This window comes from Vipera berus (genome assembly GCF_964194415.1).
Source record: "Vipera berus genome assembly, chromosome: 3".
NCBI classification, from domain to species: domain Eukaryota; kingdom Metazoa; phylum Chordata; class Lepidosauria; order Squamata; family Viperidae; genus Vipera; species Vipera berus.
In genome coordinates this window covers 95,838,771-95,860,842 of record NC_138204.1, presented here as the reverse complement: position 1 = coordinate 95,860,842, position 22,072 = coordinate 95,838,771, and the positions used below count along the sequence as shown (strand labels likewise).

The window sequence follows — 22,072 nt, the reverse complement described above, 5'->3', positions numbered from 1 at the left end:
ATTTTTCTGCTTCAATGGCATCATATTGTTCCTTCTTTCCATTCTTCCAGCTGACAGCTGACCTGTCCTCCAATATATTCACCTCCATTGGCTCAATGGTCTTGGTCTTGTTACTCATCTTTCTTCTGGTAGGCATGGTTTCCATCATAACTGCCAATAAATGTGCCACCCAAGGGACATACAGCCCCAGTCGCCAAGAGAAGGAGGGATCCCGAGTTGAAATGTGGAACATGGTGCAACCTCCTCCCTTGGAAAGACTGATCTAACTGAAATTAATAATGATCTTCTCAACTGATAACATAAAACAAAAGCAACGTTTGGAATACTACAGTAGACCCCTGTAGACCATAAGGATTTCTGCCATTAAACTCAGAAACTTTGCTTAATAATCAGAGGAGGCTTCAAGGTTACTTCAAGTGAGACTTTTCAGCTTTGCCTTTCTGGTGGCAAACCTTTTGCACATTCAATCCCTGTGGAAGGAAGAGAAAACTTTAAAAAGCCAAGCAATCCGTCTGTCCTTGCATGCACAGGAAAGCACTTTGGTGTGCAAGATTTCATTCTGGAAAGCATTCATGATAAAAGTGGCTGGATGCCATATCTCATTTTATGGAAATTGTTATTCATTGCATTGAACATTATATTTAGAGTTCAATCAAGTTTAGACTGTAATAGTTCCTGGGATCTGTGTTAAGTGCCTGCATTTCAGATGTGACTGAAAGCCACTTACCTTCTGGCCATCACTTCAGAAAAATGTTGTCACCCAATGCTCCATGTACACTCCTTGTCCTTCACTTACTTCTCTACAGAATCTTTAGAAGCAGGGGTGTTTCTCTGCAGTACATCAATTTAAATTCTTTAAATAGGAGTGAAATCAACATTATGGGAAAAAAGCTCTTCTTGCAGCAAAATAAAGCTTGGAAACCATTCTTCTCTTTGGAGTGTTTTTGTCATCTTACAAGTCTTGTAGACTTAGACCACAGGTGCATGACCATATGCAACTGCCAGCATTTCCAAACTGAGCAGAGGTAAATTTAATTGGCTATCATAGAACTAATAGTGCAAGGCAGTGTGCAGACATGTGTGTGTGTGTGTGTGTGTGTGTGTGTGTGTGGTGCATAGGTATGCATAACCATGTAAGACACAGAGACATTCAAGCTATTTATTTTTAGTGTACAAAATAGAGCAAGGTTTTATTCAGCAAGAACATGCTCTTGCCTTTTTCAAAAAAAAAATCCAGTGGATTTTTTACAGAATGGATAATTTACAGACTGAAGAAACACCAGCCCTTTTAGGTAGACCAGACCATGAAATCAATTCCACGTGGTATCTAAAACTACTTTTATTGAGACTGGTTATAATAACAGACTGTTGACAGTCTGATTCAACGGTACCTTCTCCCCTTTCTTGTACTTCAGTGAATTAGGGAGGTATCTGGTTGATCCATTTCCAGATAATATATTGTTATCGATTTAAAAATGCTTCTGTACCTTTGGCCTAAGCAACAGCTCCTGCATATCTCCATCATTTTCCTTACTCTCTACAAGAAAACCTTGTGTAGCATGCCTGTATTTTTTTAAGGGACAGAATCTGTGCTCATTGGTGCATTTCATGCAACATTTGTAAGAAAACCAACAACCCACAGGGATTTAAACCTTTAAAGAATCTGCTTCTGGCAATTTTCTCCTCGCCCCCATCCAGCCCCCCAACTTCCCACGTTCAGATGATGAAAAACCACAGCCTCCCCTTAGCTTTCCTTGCATACCAGGAAATCCACATCATAAGTGAAGGCACTATTATGGTTTTTATGTACATGAGAAGATTTGGGGGTGGGAGTATTTTTACTTGTCACATTCAATCCAAATTCAAATCCAAATTCCAGGATCTGAGTGTGTTGTTTTTCCTGTCATGATCATCATGATGATAAAAAAGGGGCTTTAGAAGTTGTGTTTGAACCCCTGGCAAGAAGCAGAACATGGATTGTTTTTAGACAATACAAAGTGAAGGAGCGGCCTCAAAATTGTAATATTTAGTACTATATTTCTGAAAGTATGGATGCATAATCTATCAATTTATTGCTGTTGTTAAATTATGATTGTTGTTGCTATTATTTGTGCTACTGTTTTATTGCTGTAAACTACTGTGGGCGTATTTCACAAAGAATTTCAAATGGGAGGGTCATATGTGAAATTCATCCAAACTGAAAGTGCTTAAATTCTTTGGTTGCATCATGATGGATTTTACATCTGTTTTACTTCCGTTTTACAAATTTAATTCTCATTAATATAGAAGCAATGATTCAGAGAAGGTAGTTGACCAAAAGTTGATCAAAATCATTTTTAGGTGCAGAAAAGTTTGCTTCTGACTAGTGAAAGATTCTGGTATTTGACAGACTCTAACAAGCCTTTTATTATATACTTGATCTCTTGATTCCTTTGTAAATATACCATATCTATGCAGCCAAATTTTGAGAATCACAACAGATCATTTAAAAAATAGGACTTGTTTTAGCAGCATACTTGAATAAAAATATAGAGTAAATCTAGTGGAAGAAAGGCCTGCACAAGGTTGACAACATCAATGATCTTGGCAAGAGGAACTTAAAAGGCATTTCCATCCTTATAGTATTTATACATTTCCATCTTTTTTATCTGCACACATGCAGACACAGTATAAAAGCTGGAGATGAGGATGCTTGCCATTGTAACTGTCAGAGTAGAACTATGATTAAGTGGAGGTGATTTCTCTCTCAGAAGATTGCCCAATGATCAGAACTGCTAACCTGGATTTGGCAGCTTGGATGGGGCTTCTTAGGGTGGGCAGCTAGCTGCTCCTGTCACTTGTTTCCAGTGAATAGCTATTGCTTGATCTCTGTGCCAGCCAGATTGCATGCCATGCCCACTTCATGTTAAATTCCATTTGTAAAGGTTATGTCTTCTGGATGTGTTGCCATCTTGCTTAAACTAGGCTACATCCACAGAAATGCCATTCTCCCATTGACAAGACCAAAAGTGATGGAATTAACTTCCAACATTTCATCTCATGTTTTTAACATGCGTCACAGATACCTTTAAAGGTTCAGGAACACACAAGAGTTGGCTATTCAGACAGTGAGAATACTGAAAAGTTTTCACTGCAAAGATGTGATTTGCTAGAAACCCTTTTTTCTTATTCCTCAACTGTAAATAGGCAACTGTGTATTTAGAATCCATTTCTATTCTGCGATGAAGTTCCACAGTCAAGGCAACGATGGCATTCTCGATATATATTCTATTCTTCCACTTGACTCAATTAGTAAAATGTGCATAACTGCAAGCTCCTTATTGTGATTTTTATATATTGAGAAATATGTTAAATATCACAGAACAATGTTCCTGTTTTCAAGCCTGACTTCGAGTCTAGAGTTTTAAGCAACATGAAGGAAAACAACTATATTTCACCATTTTTGAAATTTGCTATTTTTTTATTTGTTTTATATTACACAAGTGGGGCACTTTATGGCAATGTAAAGTCCATCAAATACTTTGTACTAACATTAGCCCAAAGGGTCAACTTAAAGTGCATACAGAGGTGCTAATGAAAAAATAATCAAGTTCCAGTTTTTATTCTCCAAGAGCAGCATTTTATATTTTTTCAGAGCCAAGATCCAATTTATAATGTGACTTATTTTTATCTGGTAATTTTACCTTCACATGTCCATTTGAAAGCTGCTTTATAGCAGATCAAACCATTGACCTATTATAGTTTCAGTTTTGCTTACCCTGATGGGAAAGAGCTCTCCTGGATTTGAGGTTGAATCTTTTTCAACCTTTCTTGGATTGAGATTTAACTTCTTGCACGCACAACATGTCTGCTAAGTTCAAATAATGAATCTTGCTAAGAACCATCTTCTTTCTAAGAAGACTGGTTCCTATCCATCCTGCAGAGGCGGTATCATTGGCAAGAGACATTGTTGGAGAGCAAGTGAAGGGAAGAATTAAAAAAAAGGTTCCTATTCATAAAGTAGTGGGCATAGCACATGACAAAATACTCATTTACAAAAATGTCATCAGCCTCCCTGAATGCTCCCTGCAATTACACCAGGAACTTTGTGGACCCAAAGGCATTGATGCAAATAAATCGCTAGAGGCTGATGCTTTGCCTTATATCAGCATCAAAGGGACTTTGGGGAAGATATTGGACATGTCAAATTTCTCCTTTTTTCAAAAGTTGTTTAGCAGTTAAAAAAAATATGTCCCTTTTTTGTAATTGGCTACACTATTCTTCATTTTCTTTTTACATTTTTATTTCAATGTATATAACTGGTGCAACTTGGCTTAACCATATTGGTTTCATCAATAGTACAATTCTAGTCCCTTTTCAAATAGATCTATATAGGTAGAAGAGAAGTAGAAACACATTCTGGGACAAATCATCCAGGATTTTGTTCCTTAATTTGCAACATTCATAACATAATTTTTAAAAAGATATCTGCAATTCTTGAGTTTTTTTTTAATAATAAACCAGGCACTGAATGATTTGCTCTGTTCAGATATGTTTTTTTCTGTATTCTCTTCTTCAAGACAAATGGTCATAAATATAGAATTGTGTTGCATCAATGAAGTTATGTACACAGTGTAACGTAAGTAAAGTACACTATGGAACCACACCTATTGCAATACAGGGAATGTGGTATGTAACACCAAATTCATCACAGTGCTTATCTGCTACTTGCAATCAGGGCTAAATTACACAGTGCTTCAATTAAGTCAAGTAAGTAAATTCAAAGTAGTTCTTGATCAACGTTTAGCCATGGGAAGAAAATATACAAGAAATATATAAAAGTTAACCAAATAAACAATTCAAATGTAGGGGAAACATGTATGGAAACAAGCAATCATTTATCACAAGTAGAGCTGTCATACCCTGGATCATAAAAATTATACATATTGACCATTCATTGCCATCTGGCATCAACTTTAAGCAGCAGCTATTTATTTGCATGGTGAAGGAACAGCGGAACAGAGAGGATCAGCAATTACAAGTAAACTTAACAGAAATCTCATTCTATTGTAATTTATAATGTAATGTGGGCAATACAGGTATTACAAGCTGTAATTGTCTGAAGTTTACTAAATAATTGGCAAATCTTTTCATTTGTATTATAATACAGTAATAGGACGTCCCTATTCAATTTCAATCAGCTAAAAACTTTGTCCACTGACAATATATTACGTCTTTTTACTATACAACTGTAATGAGACGCCACGCACAACCTAACACAATTTTGAAACAAAAACTAGAAATATATTAGAACGAAAAGCAATCTCAAAGACTTACTGAGAAAGCAACAGGTGCTTCTAATTATCAAAACACATACATGCGCGCACATACACACAAATATAAGGAAAAATATTGCACAAAATTCAACACTTTTCTTTAATGCAGCACTTTCCCACATCCTAGTTGATGCCTTACTTACATCTGAGATGAGACGAAGGCAGAGCTTAGAGAAGCCATTTACAAAGGATCAGTCTTTCAGTCTGGAAGTTTACATTAACTTCTCTCTTCCCTCCTCCTCCCACTAATACTTATTCTATATTCATGCCTTATTACATATGGGACAGTAAATAGCAGGACCCATATTTCTACTAAGCCTGTCCCAATGTTAGGTAAGTAGCAAATACTTAAGGTCTTTTTTCTGAAAGATTATTTCAGATCCTTGAGAAAAACAAACTATTGTTTGGGATATTTTGAATTCCTATTGCTCAGTATTTGGAGATTCACTGTCATCCTGATCATGGTTGTTCCAAGGCAACTGGACTTTGTTTTTCCCAGTTTTTCCCAAAACAAAGTCCAGTTGCCTTTTGAAAAAGCACCTTTGGGACTATTGCTCAGTATTTTTGTGATACTGGAGATAAAAGAGGTGCTTAAGCACGTTTACTTACTTGGATCCCTTAAATGGAGGCAATTCCACTATAAGATAAAAGAGCCAGAGAATATCAGCAGCGGACACAGAGTGCAGTTAAGGATAGTTGGATGGCACCAGACAAAAATGCTAAAGTCCTCATACAGAATAATATGTAGGGATAATAATGCTGAACCCCTGTGAGGTTTGGCAATTTTGTTAAGTTTGACTTTTTAAAAAGGGTTTTTTAAAGGTTTTGATGCCTCTTATTGAAAAGGCTGACTTCTAAATTACATTTTATCAGAGCAAACAAATTTCATGTTAACAGTGGCATCTACAGTGTTGCTATATTGAAGCAAAGATACATAAGAAAAAGCTCCCAATGACATAAATACTTTTCTAATTCTTTAGCTAAGTAGGAGCCTGGACTCACTTATGAGATGAGTACAAATATTAGGAAGAGATTACAGAAATGGGCACACACTTCTCACCCAACTGGCAATTAACATTACTATTTTTCATTCCCTGCTCAATACAACCTACAAAATATACTAGTAAACTCTGAGCACAATGAATAAAAGGGGATATTTGTTTTGTTTTATATAATTTATCTAATGCAACTTAATTATTTAAGCACTGCTAAAACAATGTTAACAGATCTTTTGATGGATTTATCTAGTTTAGCTATGAAAATTAACATTTTCAAAGGTGCTCATCAGTGCAAGCCGTCTATTCAATCAATTGGAAAATCACTGTTGACATCTTTGAGAGCAAAGTTATCCAGTGCTGACAGCTTTTGATAATCTAACTCACAGCAATCAAAAAGTAGTAATATCACTTTTTGAAATGCTACAGAAATATTTAAAAAGTCAGTTAAAAAAAACTACAGTCTTTCTCACTATTCCACTATTCATCATAGTGGGTCTCATTAAACACATTACTCCATGTGATTCTCTGTAAACAGAGGTACCTGAACAAATATCTTTCTAGTTAATTTCTGCAATGTAGCAAAAGCCCAACAGGGCACAGGACATGTATCTGAGGATTTGGAAAGTGACACCAAAGCAATCTCTCATTCATTAGATGCATAAGCAACTCTGAGCTAAGGTAGTTGATTTTTCAAAATAAACTTTTCCATTCCTGGAAAAAGACATTAGTTAAGGAAAGCTGTTGGTATAATTATTCTATATGCTGCCTGGGCCTTTTGATTTGGGGATAGGATAAAGGTCTAAAGAGATTTCCCTTTTGCATATCTGATAAAATCCATGGTGGGTATAAACTGAATATGCCAACTAATCACCTGTGTAACTGCACAGTAAATTATTTGTTCTAAATATGGGTAAGTCATCTATTGCCCTCCAGATGTTTTGAACTACAATCTCCTTTGTCTTTTCCACTAGCCTTGCAGGCCGGTCTGATGGGAGCTGAAGTCCCAGACATCTTGAGAACACTAGGCTGTCCATTTGCATTCTAGATAGACTAATGGTATTGAATAAATAAGCTAAATTTCAGTAAAATAATCCAATATTTTATAGAAAGAATCATGTGATCAATAGAAATAATTGCTGGGATTCCTGAGAAACATTTTTAAAAACATTTTTTTAAAAAAACTCTCACCATTTTAAAAAGAGTAATTTATATTTCCCCAAAACAGTGAATACAAAATAGGTAAAATCAGCCATATGCGGGAATTGTAATATTTCTGTCACTACAGAAATATTACTTATGTGGCCTATACAGAGAATTGTTTAAACAATAACTGGTGGCAAACAGAGTAGTTGCTAGCTGAAAGTTTTAGAATCTGCTACTCTGATCCTTTGGACATACTTGTCCTTTTGTTAATAATAAAAATAGTTAGCGTGTATTGCAGCACACATTTTTAAGGCACAATTGTTACCCTTGGAAAAAAATACAACTATAATAAAATTTGCCATAGGTATAAGTTCAAGGACCAAAGAAAATTATATTTCAAGAAGTTCATCAAGAAGACTCATCAACAGATACTTTACCATGAGAGAATTCCATATAGATGGAATCCCAAATCACATTCATTAACCATGAAAGTCACTGAAAACCTTTGAACTTTACTAGATAAAAGTTTTTTTGCTCTCCCCCACCCCCACCTCCACATACCTTTGTTGTGTAAGATTTACAGAGATATCCATGCAGGATTTAACCTTTTTTTAAAAAAAAACAAAAACAAAGAAGCACTTTATAATAGCTGTGGAAAGCTTGCATATGCATAGTTTTTCTTCTTTCTGAAAAATGAAACTTGTATATGACTGAGACTGTGAAATATGTTTTGGATAAACCTTAGACTTGGAGAACGAACAAATCGTACAGTACAATAGAGAAAGAACCTTGCATTCTAGAAAGCAAGGTGCTAAGGGGGAAAAAGAACAGTTCCTACATTCAATCCTTCTTTCAGTAGCAAGGGTCCTCAACCCTGGCTGTGGCCCATGCACAGCTCCATTTGTGTGAGTGGTGTGGGCGTGCAAGCATGCACGAAGCTACATTTGCATGAGTGGTGGGAATGTGTACGAAGCTCCATTTGCATGTGGCAGGGGTGTGTGTGTGCGTGAAGCTCCGTTTACGTGAGCGGTGGACACTCATGAATGCCCACTGCTTGCACAAATGGAGCTGTGCCTGCCATTCACACAGAACCATTTTCTCTCTCCCACTCTGGGTCTGCCAAGCTGGAAAGCTTGGGGGATGCTGTTCTCTAGGACCTAAGAGTCTCTCGGCTGATAATTCTTTAATTCTTTGTTAGCAATCCAAAAAATTTACACACACACACACACACACACACACACACATCAGCTGTGTGTGTGTATCTATGTGTATATATACATCATACATACACACACACACACACACAGACACACTTATCTTCTGACAATTTCCAAAATATTTGATCTAGTGACAAATTTGGAGGAGCTTGTAGACATTGATATACATATACCAGATGACTGATTCTTGAATAAATTCTTTGGAAGACAATTTCAAAGCTGTCAGTGATTGGTAGGGAAATTGTAACAGATGGATCTCAGCCTCTTCACAAATTGAATCTAAATGCTAGAAATTGTGGTGGTTTTTTGACTCATTTGCCTATAATCAAAAAGGATTTACACCATGAGTCTAGTGTATTTCTCTTTTTACTGCAACTGTTCCTTTGTTGTTTAAAAAAGTAGAAGTATAGAACTTGGTTAAGCAGCACACTTAACAACAACCCAATGACTTTACAAAAACAACCTAATGACTTTACAAACATGTTAAAAATTATCTGTAAAGAGCCATAATCTCCAGAGGAACAAATGAATTTCAATTAAAAAAATATATCTTTCAAAGGTTCAATCCATTAAAAATCCAACCGTGGTCAAAATGTGTATTTCAAGAAAATCAAAATGTAAAATATATTCAGTGAATAAGTTCTGAAAGGAGTTATAAACTTTTCACTGCACTTCACCTTTCAATACACACACACACACACACACACAGAGAGAGAGAGAGAGAGAGAGAGAGAGAGAGGCAGGGAGGGAGAGGGAGAGAGAGAACCATTTTTCAGAGTCTGGAAGACAGGGGGCATTGACTGCTAGATTAAAAAACAATACATTTTATAATAAATCCCAAGCAATCATCATCAACTGGTGTTACTTCAAGTGACACAAACGCATATTAGAATTCTCATCTTTCTGTTAGGTAGTGCTTGGCAATATCATCACATTTAACAAAGTTCTCACAAGATTTCTGAAACCACTGCATAAACAAGATTACACTGGTGATCATTCATAATCTTAAGAGTTCCCTTGTTTGGTAAATGGCCTGCATTTCTCTTTACTCAAGCACGTTTGCTCCTATGAAATAATGGTGGCTCTTTTTCCAAATATTTACAGTTCAGCCTTTAAGGTATTTAAATCTGCCCTTCTAAGTTTAAGGCCTTCAGATCATGCATTAACTTCCAGAATAGTCATGCTACATGTCTTAGTTTTTGTTATAGAAGGATACATGTGTCTGTCTGATACATTTCTTTTTGCATATAGGGAAAGGAAATTATCAAAAACCCTTTCATGCCCCAGACCAGCTGTGGCTTAAATGTGAAATTAAACTAGTACCGTGATTCTAGAATGCTTTAGTTAAGATGTTATCTGAACTCAGTATTGCATATACAGACTGGCAGTGACTTTCAGGTTTTTATACATGGCAACTGGAAATGCAACTGGAAATGTCCAGGATGAAACTGTAACTGACCGTATGCTAAACATGTGCTGTAAACACATTTGATTTTTAGAATTTTTTTTATCCTGCCTTTATAAATAACTCAAAGCAGTGAACATACCTAATATTGCTTCCTCCTTCTATGCCCCACAACAATCTTGTGAGGTGGGTTGGGCTGAGAGAGAGATTGACAGATCTGAAGTCCCCCAGCTGGCTTTCATGGCTAAGGTGGGACTAGTACTCAAACTGGTTCTCTTATACAGCCCCATCCCCAATGCAAGCTTATATTGTGAACTGAAGTGGAGCAAATATATTCAAAGGAGACAGGCTCAAAATAAAAGGGTAAAAACACAGAAATAAGGCCAATTATAACTAAAGATTAAAAAACCTGAAGATCTCTTATTTCCTTTATTATGATATCCTGAGTTGTTTTCCTTTAGTCATTTACCAGGCATATAATCCCTCAATAAATAAATATTCCTTACGTTTTATTCCCACTGCTGTTGGAAAACCTGTCCCCTGAAATGTTTAAACCTTGGTTGAAAGCAGAAGTCAGTTTACATAATGACACCACTTCTTGAAGAAGCCCGCCCTCTTCAAGAATTACATTCCCATCTTGGGTTTCCCTCTCCCATGGAACGAGGAAAGATGGGTTGGGACTCAAGCTTGGTGACTTCTCCTCTGCAGATGTCCTGCTTAGTGTTTCATTCCACTTACTCTTCAGTTGCAAAGTTTGCGGAGAATGACCCTGCATAGTTTCTTGGAGTGAATTTGGAGATCTTGGAGGATTATTAGGCGAGGTCATGTCATCAGCACTGGAGGTAAGGTTAGGGTTTTCTTTATTTTGCACAAAAACAGATTCTCTGTAACTGCTAGAAGGAACATGTTTCCTTGGTGACCGAGGAAGCTTCTTCTCAGTGAGGATGTTGTCATCTTGTCGCTGATTCCAAGTAGCCAGGTCAGATGTCCAACCACTACAGAGTAGGGCAAGATTGCTCTCACTTGGGGTGTTGGATTTATTCTGAAATAAAAAGGGGATTGTGCAGCCTATCAGAATTCCTTTTCTTGGTATCTCTAAGGCAGGGGTCTCCAACCTTGGCAACTTTAAGACTTGTGGACATCAACTCCCAGAATTCCTCAGCCAGTTTTGCTAGTTGAGGAATTCTGGGAGTTGAAGTCCACAAAACGTAAAGTTGCCAAGGTTGAGGACCCCTGCTCTAAGTAACAGTTTCATTGTATTTTTAATCAGAAAAAAATAGCATACAAAAATTACGCTAAATTTTAAAACAACTTAATTAACCTGCCTGTTTTTATTTACCTGAATGAATCAAGAATAAATTATGTAAGATTTATTTCCTTACAGCTAAATTTTCCAAATTTTGACTCCTACTTCTATCCCCACAAAGGATTTGAGTTAATTCAGATTCAGAATGTAAAAATATTCTACGTGATAAAGAACTGAAATGAAGACAACTCTTCATGTTGTAAAACGTAGCGGTTTCTTTAACCTTAATCACAGTATTTTGGCCTGATTAGATCTTAGAGATCACAGCAGAAAGAAAACTACTCAAGCAGATCAGCTTCTAATTGACAAGATGATTTTAGAAAACTTTAAGAGAAGGAAGACCAATTTGAATGTAGCTTGGATAGATTACAAGAAGGCATTCAACTCCCTGCCACATGAACGGAAGGAAATGGGAGGTACAGAAATGTGGAAGTTTGACAGACAGACAGACATCCCTAGAAATAACAGGAGTTAGTAGAAACATCAGAAACATTGTGCAAAGATCAATGGCACAATGGAAGTCTATGGAGATTCTCAGTCATCCAGGCCATAGTTGTCCCAAAGATGCTTTTTCACAAGGCAACTAGACTTTCAGAGCTGAAGAAGCTTCTTGGCTGAGAAGCAAAACGTCTTCAAAAAAACCAAGAAAGTCCAGGTGCCTTGTGAAAAAGCATATTTGGGGCACAATGGAAGAGACAGTTGCTGTTTAGTGGTGATAGACTGGGAGAAGTTAATATCATGAAAGGAATCTTTCAAGGAGACTCACTATCACCACTACTGTTTGTCACTGATTGCTCTATCAAACATGAAAAACATCTGCCAGGCTATCCTACCTCTTTTACATGAACAATCTGCAGCTGTATGGAAAAACACCATCTGAAATGGAACCGTTGCTCAACATTGTCCAAATATACAGCCAAGAGACTGTGATGGAGGGTGAACAAGCAAATGTGCCATCCTTACCCTCAACAGGGAAAAAACAGTGAAAACTGAATGAATCAATATGTCCTATGGAAATAACATCAAGAGTGGATGAATATCAGTAAAAATACCTGGGAATCCATCAAGCTGAAAAGATTAAGCACACTGAAGTCAAGAAGATGATTAGTAGCAAATACATTAGAAGAGTGATGAAGAACTTAAAAGTCCAAACTCAGTGATGAAAATACCATCAAGGAGATTAATATCTGGGCAATTCCAGTTATTAGATATGCAGCTGGAACAGTGGACAAGTGTCAGTCTGAACTAGAGGCAAGATGGGCAGCAAACAATCAATCAATCAATCAGAAAAATAATGACAAACTCTATTGACCAAGGAGCATCTATGGCTATGGAATGTTGCAAGTACACCACACAGTTGAAGAAGAAAAAAGAAAATCTGAAGGACAGTAAAGATGCACTGAAGCTAGTATACCATTAAGACTTATTGAATACCAAAGAAACTAAACTGGCCTATAACAATGACCAAATGAAGAAAAGAGATATGGGAAGGCAAAGTATTACATGGTCAGTACCTAAAAATACTAACAGGCAAAACAGATAACAAGACCTGGCAATGGCTAAGAAAAGGAATGATGAAGAAAGAGACAGAGGGGCTAATTCTGGCAGTACAAGACCAAGCCTTAAGAACAAATGCATACAAAGCCAGAACTGAATCATCAGAAAGTAAATGCTGCCTCTGCAAAGAGGCTGAAGAATCACTGAACCACCTAGTAAGTTGCTGTAAGTAGATCGCACAACTGATTATAAACAACAGCATGACAAAGTAGCAATAATGATGTATTGGAATATCAGCAAGAAATACCACTTTTTTGCAAGCAAGAATTGGGGGGAATCACCAAACAAAGAAAATAATAGAAAATGGAGAAGCTAAAGTGTTCTGGAACTTTAGAATTCAAACAGACAAGCATCTGCCATACAACATCCCAGACATAAGAATTATTGTTAAGAAAGAAAGAAAAAAAAAAGGCTGGGTACTGGACATTGCAATAACTGGAGACAGCAGAATAGAAGTGAAAGAACTGGAAAAAAAATCACAATCCATAAAGACCTGCAAACAGAAGTAGAATGATTATAGCAAAAGAAAGCAAAGATAATACCAATATTAACAGACGCCTTGTATGCAATCCCAAAACATCAGGAGCAACATTTGAACACTACTGACTTTGACAAAATCACCATCAGTCAATTGCAAAAACCAGCTTTACTTAGAACAGCTGACATCCTGTGATGAAACCTTTAACACCATGAAACATCCACCACATCTGCCTATCCCAGATCCTTGGAAGGATTCAATAGGTAGACAAAAATGCCAAATCCAGTCCAAACATCTGGCTGATTATGTGACCAACCATAATAATTACACAGCATTATTTACACAATGCATAAATAGAACCATCTCTCCCCATAAGTCAATGCTACTGAGAATCTTAGAAAACAGTAATTCTGTAGGTACAGATGTAGTAAATAAATAATTACACTACTTTGGACTTGGTTTGCTTATGGAGTGTGCAATTTAACAAAAAAAGTGAGCCCTGACAAATGGACAAAGACCGTCATTGTTTCTGGATACAAAGGGAAAGATACCATGTCTGGGAACGATGTTTGACAAAATTCTGATTGAAAGAGTGAGTGAAAGGATAATGAACACATTTTTGAAAGTATAGTTATGTTTTAGCTTGACAAGGAAAATGCAGACCTAGTTTCTGTTATTCAGCCGGTCATCAGAAGAATGTGAGAAAGATTATTTAAATAAAGTTGGATTAGGATTTTTGCTATGGAATATGGAGTTGAAAGTTGGTTGCTAAATGTGATCAGAGGGGCAGATAATGGAAATAAAATATTCATGAGAATAAACGGAATGCTTAGCAAATGGTTAATAACTTAGTGGAGTAAAACATAAATGTGTCACACCATCTTGGTTTTTAAATATTATTATGTATTAATATGAGATATGCTTGTCATAAATACAGAAGAATGCTAGTTGAGGATATGTGTGTATCTGTAGTATGTATATACAATGTATATATATGTACATTGTAAACAATGCTCTGTCAGCTGAGAAATACATTTTTTGTAGCAAATATTAGAATGGATTGCACGATATGACAAGGAATTAGACCTGAAAATCCATGTCTGAAATCCAAATTAGGTCCATCTGACAGGAAAAATGGAATGATTACAAGCTACACATGATTTAATGAATGGAGGAATAAATTATTTTATTGCTGTACTGGACTATATCAAAACAAAGTACTAAAATTACTTACAATAACTGACAACTACTTAACTATCTGTATGCAAAATTTACACACAATGCAACTGTATAACCTGTAAAGGAATAAAATATTTATCAGCTAATAATTTGTGCAAATAGATAGATAGACAGATTATATATATATATATATATATATATATATATATATATATATATATATATATATATATATATATATATATATATATATATATATATATATATATATATATATATATATATATATATATATATATATATATATATATATATATATATATAAATTTTTGACCTATTGATCAACAATTCTAGGTGGCTTATAAGGGGTTAGAGAGCAGAAGGGGTCAAAAAAGCAGAAAGGTATACCAGCCGTAAAAGCCAACACTACACAGAAGTTATTTCAGATTTAACACAGAGACAAGATAAAGCAACTAACCTTTGACTTGTAGTCAATGTCATCCATCGATCGAAAAAAGTCCAGGCTTTTTGCCCCTGAGAGCTTCCCTTGATCAGAACTATGTGTACTCAGTGTATCCAAAATCTCTCCCAGCAGGTCCATTTCTCCAGGAGGAACAGACGTTTTGGCTAATTCCTCAGAGTCATCACTGTCATACAAATAGAAAGATGTTTCCTCACTGTCTTCGGATGACAATCTAAAGAAAAATATAAAGTCTCTTCACTACAATGGTATTTTATGACAATGACAATGAATCTAAATGTTCATGAAGCTTCAGCTGACAATTATTACAAAGACCTTGGCAAAATAAGCCTCATAGCCCTTGCATTTATTATGAAAAAGCATAATTATTTAGCTTTGGTGGCTTTGGACAGCAGCAGTGAAAAATAGCAAATTGTGAAATTCTCTTTTCCAGTAACCTAGAAGGAGGGGGGGAAGAGATAAATTATGCCCATTTGTGTGTGTCCTCAGGTTGGGATGTAAATGCTGCAGGGAGATTTTTTTAAAAAAAATGCATACCTGTAATGCATTGTGACAATGCCTTAGTGTGTAAAGCTTCTTTTGTGTGAAAAATCTCACTTTGGAAAACACAGATTAAGAATGAGCTCTTTCAAAACCTTGCATTTGCAAGTACTGTTTGATGGAATTTTCAAATCCATATGGATAGGATTGATTTCAGTATGATTACTATTTCCTAAGCTTTTGATAGCTGAAGTGTACTTTGTTCCGAATTTAAGAACTGGAGGCCTTGTACATTATTATCGAATACAGTTTTAATTTTAATAAGTTACCCAGACTTGAAAGATATGTGGCCTTTGTTTCTTTTTGAACTGCTGCTGTTACTTTATAATTTATAACTTGAAAAAAGCCAAGTAGTAGCCTGAAGAGGCACCACAGACAGGGTTGGGAACTGCTACAGAGTCTTGCCTTGAGAACAATATTCTGACTCCACTGAGTCAATCATTCCTGTATAAAAATATATATAGCCATATGTTTCAACCTGGGTGCCCTTCCAGATGTGTGGACTTCACTTCCCAAAGCAGTACAAGCACTACTGACAAGCTGGATTTAAAATCCACACATCTGGAGAGCGCCAAACTGATTAAGGCTGGTATATAGGATTGCATCTAACTATACTTAGTGCAGACATGCAGCAACTAATAGCACTAATCAGGAAATCGTATACAGATGCAATAGAAAGCCTTCTTTTAGTATATTGTTGCATTTAGGGATATTGCAGGGGGTGGGGATTCCCCAAAAATGTGCCCTTGGATAAAGGTTTTGAATTGCTGGTTGACGGAATGTCTGTACATTACTTTTTTTACATTTAAAAAACATTCACTAACAGTTGGTTTCTATGACCTATAATCCACATAATAGCTTTACTTGATTTCCTCTTTTTCCCATAATGTTCTCTTTCACCAACCTTCAGTTAATACAATTCTTGTTTTGGTAGATAACAATTGAGTATAAATTTTTTTCTAATATTTCTAATAATCACATTAATATAATATTTCTTTTATATCTAGTTATTCTGGTTGCCTCATCATAGATCCTGTTTACAGTTCTTGTTTACATTTGTTTTTCCCACAATGTTCAAGACATTCTTACTGATTAAGATTTTCTCTAAGTTAATTACATTTAAATATTTAAGTCTATTTTTTCTCATGTAAGCCATCCCAATACTTTTACCTTTCCTAAGGAATAAATAAGACTAAAAAAAAAAGAAAAAAAGAGTAAGGAAAAATAAAAAGATAGTATGCTACTTAAAATCCACGTTTCCCCTAAACTAATCCATATTTATTTCCAAACATTTTCCGTTCTTTTTTTACCATAATTGAAAATATATTTAATCTTTAAATATTCCATTTAATAAATATAGTCATCTGGTCTTTTAACTCTTATTCAAAACATTTTTAATCCATTGTAATCCATTGTAATTACAAAGTCAATCACATTTAAATATCTAAAACATTTCCTTTATATAAGCCATTCCAACTCTTTTATATTACTCATATCAAGAAACAAAATAAGAAGAGAGAAGAAAAAGAGAGTACTGTGTTACTTGAGGGGCTTCTCCCTCTTAAAATAAAAATCATATCCAAAATCTTTCTTATTTCTTTAACCATATTCAAACAAGTGTTTCTTTTTAAAATATTCTCTCTGATAGGTCCCATTGTCTATTTTCTTAATTTTCACTTTAGCCTTTTTCTTTTGCCCAGTATCTATCTTAATCAATATGTTCTGCTGAATCAAAGAATCTTTCAATATTCTTGTAGATGTTACTGTACATATAAAAGGTAAGTCAAGTACAATATCTTTGTAAGAGGCATTTGCCCTTTCATGTTTGTTGAAAATCATTTTTTTCTTTTTCTCTGTTACTCTTATCATTTCTGTCTCTCCAGTTCTAGTGGTGTTCCTGACATATCTGCAGTCCATTTTGTCCAATCTTTTTTCTTATCCTCAAATTTGTTTTGTGGTGTTAAAGTATAAGTTGTCTTTTCCAAATCCAATATTTCTTGTGAATTTTTTTCCACTTGGGTTAAATCATTTTGTTAGGTTCCATCTTTAAGTCTCTATCCTCAAATTTGTATTCAGTTATCTGTTTTATCTGCTCCTTCTCTATTGTTGTTTTCTGGGATTTTTTGTTGTTGTTGTTAAGTTAAATTGGAGATGAATTGGTTTATATTTTCAAAGTTATTTTGGATTTCTTTGTGGTTTGAAATCATTGTTGTTTGAATTAGTTGCAGCATATCATATGTCTCCTCTTATTTTTTCTTGATAAGTCCTTTCTACAAGTCTCTGATTTTCCATGATGGCCAAGAATCAAAGTTTTCTTTTCTCTGCAAATAGCTTTGGAGTCACAGTTAAGTAAATATTTGTAATCCAGAAAGTTCAAGGAGGTTTTTTTCCTTTTTCTGAAGTTTATAAGTCTCTCTTTGTCTGCAGCCCAGATTGTTTTCTTTTTTGTCACAGCTGTTCTCTCTTTTTTTTTATCCCATTTATATCCTGCCCTTCTCCGAAGACTCAGGGCAGCTTACAATCTAAGAAGCACAAATCAATATTGCTAGAGCTTTGAAGGTCACAAGCACAGATTAGTTTTTTCCAGATTTTGCCAAGTCTGTATGAAAGCCATAACTGTCATAGTCTTCATCCACCACTAGATGTAAGCACTGATTTATTTTTCAATTTTCAAAATAAACAGTTGCCTTTAAAATGAGAATCTTAACCATTCAGCAATTTCAAACTTATCCAAATTTAGGTTTTGTATTCATTTCATTTCATTTCTATATGTTTTGATCCTCCATAAAAGGTTTAATTCGCCACGTCCGTTAGTAAAAGGGTGTGGCAAAGATCCCCCTCCTTCACTTTTGGAGGGTTTTTTTGCTTCTTGGGATTTTTTTTTTCCTTCAGGAAAGTTGATAAGTGGCATAGAGAAAAACGATGTTCTTACCCAGATTTAAATGTGCTGTTTACAATCAGCTTAAAGTAGTACTTTTTGACTTCGGTTGCTTGTAGCTGGGGCTAGACTCTGAAGTTAGGCTAGCCTTTCTCCTGTTGGTTTCTGGAAGGCTTTTCCTGGACCGCTGTCTCTCTGTGGTCCATGGGACTTCCTTCATTCTTTGTCCCCTCTTCAGGGCGACTTCTGGCCCATTTAGGGTTCCCTAACAAGACAAAATTCAGCCAAGGAGCCCTGAAATCCCTCGGCTGCTGCACTACTGCGCAAGACCAGAAGTCAGTCCATCAGTTACTTTCTATACTCTATGCCAGCTGCAAGTTAATCAACACTTTCAATACAGGTCAATTAGTGACCGATCAAAGTTACAATGGTATTGAAAAAAGTGACTTCTAAACAATCACAGAATCACCAAAGCATTTGCATGGTCACATGATCAAAATTTGGGTGTTTAACAACCACAATGCATTTATGATGGTTGCAGTATCCCAAAGTCATGTGATCGCCACTTGCTACCTTCCTAGCTAGCTTCTGGCAAGCAAAGTCAATGGAGGAAGCTGGGTTTGCTTAACAACCGTGTGATTTACTTAACAACTGCAGTAATTTGCTCAACAATCCTGGCAAAAAGATCATAAAATTGGGTACAACTCACTTAACAACGATCTCGCCTAACAATAGAAATCATGGTCCCAATTGTGGTTGTAAGTAAAGGACTACCTGTATTTTATTTATTTTCTGCCTTTTTACAAGCAGTATCACTACTAAGTCTGTTTTTTCCCCTTTCCATTATTTCTTCTGTTTTCTCCATAATTTAAGGTACTTCTCAGGATACGTCTGACTTCTACGCTGCCTCTGAGTGGCACTCAACAGTAATCCAAGGCTTCCCATCAATTGTGTAATATTTGCTTTGCTGGTTCTTTAGAATTATCCCTACAATTCTCAACTGGTTTCACCAATCGGTCTTAGTTGTATAATTCTGTCAATAAACCAGAGCTCAAATCACATCTAAATTAACTTACTTGCTTCCTGGGTCTAGTTCATCATCAGCATCTTCAGCCAAGGCAGAGTCATTATTATGCATATTGGTGTGAAAATGCCCAAAGCGTGTCTGAAAAGGGAAACATTCTTTTTAGCGGTAGAGAGGTTGTAATTCATGGTCAATCTTCATCAAACAGCCTACCAAGATCTTGAGGGCACCTCTTCCGAAACAGGATGTGCCTAGTCATTCTATCAACTGGCAGGAGCTATTAACCATATGCATCCAGCAGATTTACTGCCAAACTAAGATTAAATTAATTCACATGACAAGTTTTCCAACTATGAAAAGGAGTACACAAAATATATTCAAAATTCCATATTAAAAGAAATGTAGACATGCAGCCTCAGAAAATGAAACGCTATTGATCATGGTGTATACTGTAACCAATGACTGCAGATAGGTATGTAACTATTTGAACTTTACTAAATTGAAATTATGTTCACAACATTTCCTCCCAATGCCCTCCTTCTCCAAGGTATAAAAATTCTTATCTTAAAAAAAATGATGGGAGGGGAGGGAGGGAGGGAGGGAGGGAGGAAGGAAGGAAGGAGATACAGCAAGAAAAGAATGAAACTTTTTAGTTAAATATTTAAAATGGCTTCCAAAATATTTAGTCAATTAAGAATTGAACTTTCACATTTTTAAAATTAAACATTTAAAGCAGCCAAACTGATACTTCAGCTAAGTAAAGGTAGTCCTTGACTTACAATCACAATTGAGCCCAAAATTTCCATTGCTAAACAAGACAATCAAGTGAGTTTTGCCCCATTTTACGATCTCTCTTATCAACAACTGATAAGTGAATCATCATAGCTGTTTAGTAAAGTGGTTAAGTCAATGTGGCTTCCCCACCGACTTTGCTGATCAGAAGGTTGCAAAAGGGGATCACATGGCCATGAGACACTGCAACCATCATAAATACATGCCAATTGCCAAATGTCTGAATTTTGATCACATGAGGCCCCCCCATGTTGCAATGGTCATAAGTGTGAAAAAGTCATAAGCCACTTTTTTCAGGGCTGAATATGAATGGTTGTAAATCAAAGGACTACCTGTATTGAAATCATTTATAAAAAATGAAATCTTATAGCAGTCACTCAAAAGATATGCATTTTATTTTTATTTATTTATTTTAATTCCATTTATATCCCGCCCTTCTCCGAAGACTCAGGGCGGCTTTACAAACTTAGCAGTAGCCTTCATTCTATGTATATGCCTGCTTATTAGGGCTTTCACACCCCCAAGCGGCATTATTACAAAGTCAGCTTAATTGCCCCCAACAATCTGGGTCCTCATTTTACCTACCTCGGAAGGATGGAAGGCTGAGTCAACCTTGAGCCTGGTGGGATGCGAACCTGCACTAATTGCAGGCAGCTGGTGTTACTTAAGGAGGCATTAGCCCACTGCTCCACCAAGGCTCTATTTTGACAAGACAATGTACTTTTAAAGTTCAGAATTGGTCCAACACTCAAGTACGCATATGTAAACACACACTTTAGTGGAACTACCGACCTCTAAAAAATTCCAATCCTTACTTATTAAAACTATTTTCCTTTTTTCCATAACAGTGAAGATGATATATGTATCATAAATTCAGATTAACCTATTCTGCTCCTGATGATTCTCTCTCTTTAAATTTATCTAAGCTAAGATAAAATATGTTGGCAGTATTTCTTTAAAGAAGGCATCACTGTGATATTTAGGACAATAGAATACTGTTTCATGGGATTACTGTTAAAGAATGAATTCTGAAAACAATGAACAGTTAGTGTGTACATAAGGCAGCATGGGAACACATAGGTAATTAAATAATCCAGTTCAAGGTGACTAAATCCCATCAGGAGTACCATTTACTTCTTTTCTTCATTTCTTAAAAAAATATCCACAGAAAATTGTGGTGGGCCAATGCTTTCTATGCTACCGTAGTTTCCGGCATATAAGACGACTGTTTAACCCATGAAAATCTTCTCAAAAGTCAGGGGTCGTCTTATACGCCAGGTGCTGAAACTTTAGGGACAGGGCTGGCTGGAAAACCTGGAGCGGATCTTCCATTTAGTCTGCGCAGGGAAAGCGGGACCAATTGGAGTAGAAGCTGCAGTCTGTGATTTTTTACAGGCTGGGGTCTGGGCGTCTTTCCTTCTAAAGTTGAAGAGCAGCTGTAGGCAGGAGGGGAATGCAAGAGCAACTTGAAAGGCAGGTGGGGAATGCCGTAGCCAGAGCAGCTGCTTAGTTCTAAGGACACATTTGACTCAGGAACTGGGCAGGCTGGCTGGAAAACCTGGAGCGGATCTCCCATTTGGTCTTTTTTAAAAATCCCATTTATATCCCGCCCTTCTCCGAAGACTCAGGGCGGCTTACAATTTAAAGCACAAATCAATGTGCCTAGCAATAGCCTTCATTCTATGTATATGCCTGCTTATTAGAGCTTCCACCCCCCCACAAGCAGCATTATTACAAAGTCAGCTTATTACTCCCAACA

General features: G+C 36.2%; 2 protein-coding genes across 2 annotated transcripts in view; one reads left to right on the top strand and one right to left on the bottom strand.

The window, feature by feature from the left end:
- CRB1 (crumbs cell polarity complex component 1) overlaps positions 1–266 on the top strand; it is a gene marked incomplete at both ends in the record, with an annotated part of 156,699 nt that extends 156,433 nt beyond the window's left edge. The window contains 1 exon segment of the mRNA XM_081325517.1: positions 51–266. Coding sequence (XP_081181643.1) covers positions 51–266 — 216 coding nt within the window.
- Positions 267–8,758: 8,492 nt separating this feature from the next.
- The window catches only part of DENND1B (DENN domain containing 1B), a 219,192-nt gene continuing 205,878 nt past the window's right edge, over positions 8,759–22,072 (bottom strand). Inside the window, exons 20-22 of the mRNA XM_081323441.1 lie at positions 19,574–19,662; positions 15,077–15,293; positions 8,759–11,120 (exon numbers count right to left, since the gene is read on the bottom strand). Of these exons, the coding sequence (XP_081179567.1) occupies positions 10,581–11,120; positions 15,077–15,293; positions 19,574–19,662 (846 nt within the window). The 3' untranslated portion in view covers positions 8,759–10,580. The remainder of the gene's footprint in view (positions 11,121–15,076; positions 15,294–19,573; positions 19,663–22,072) is intronic.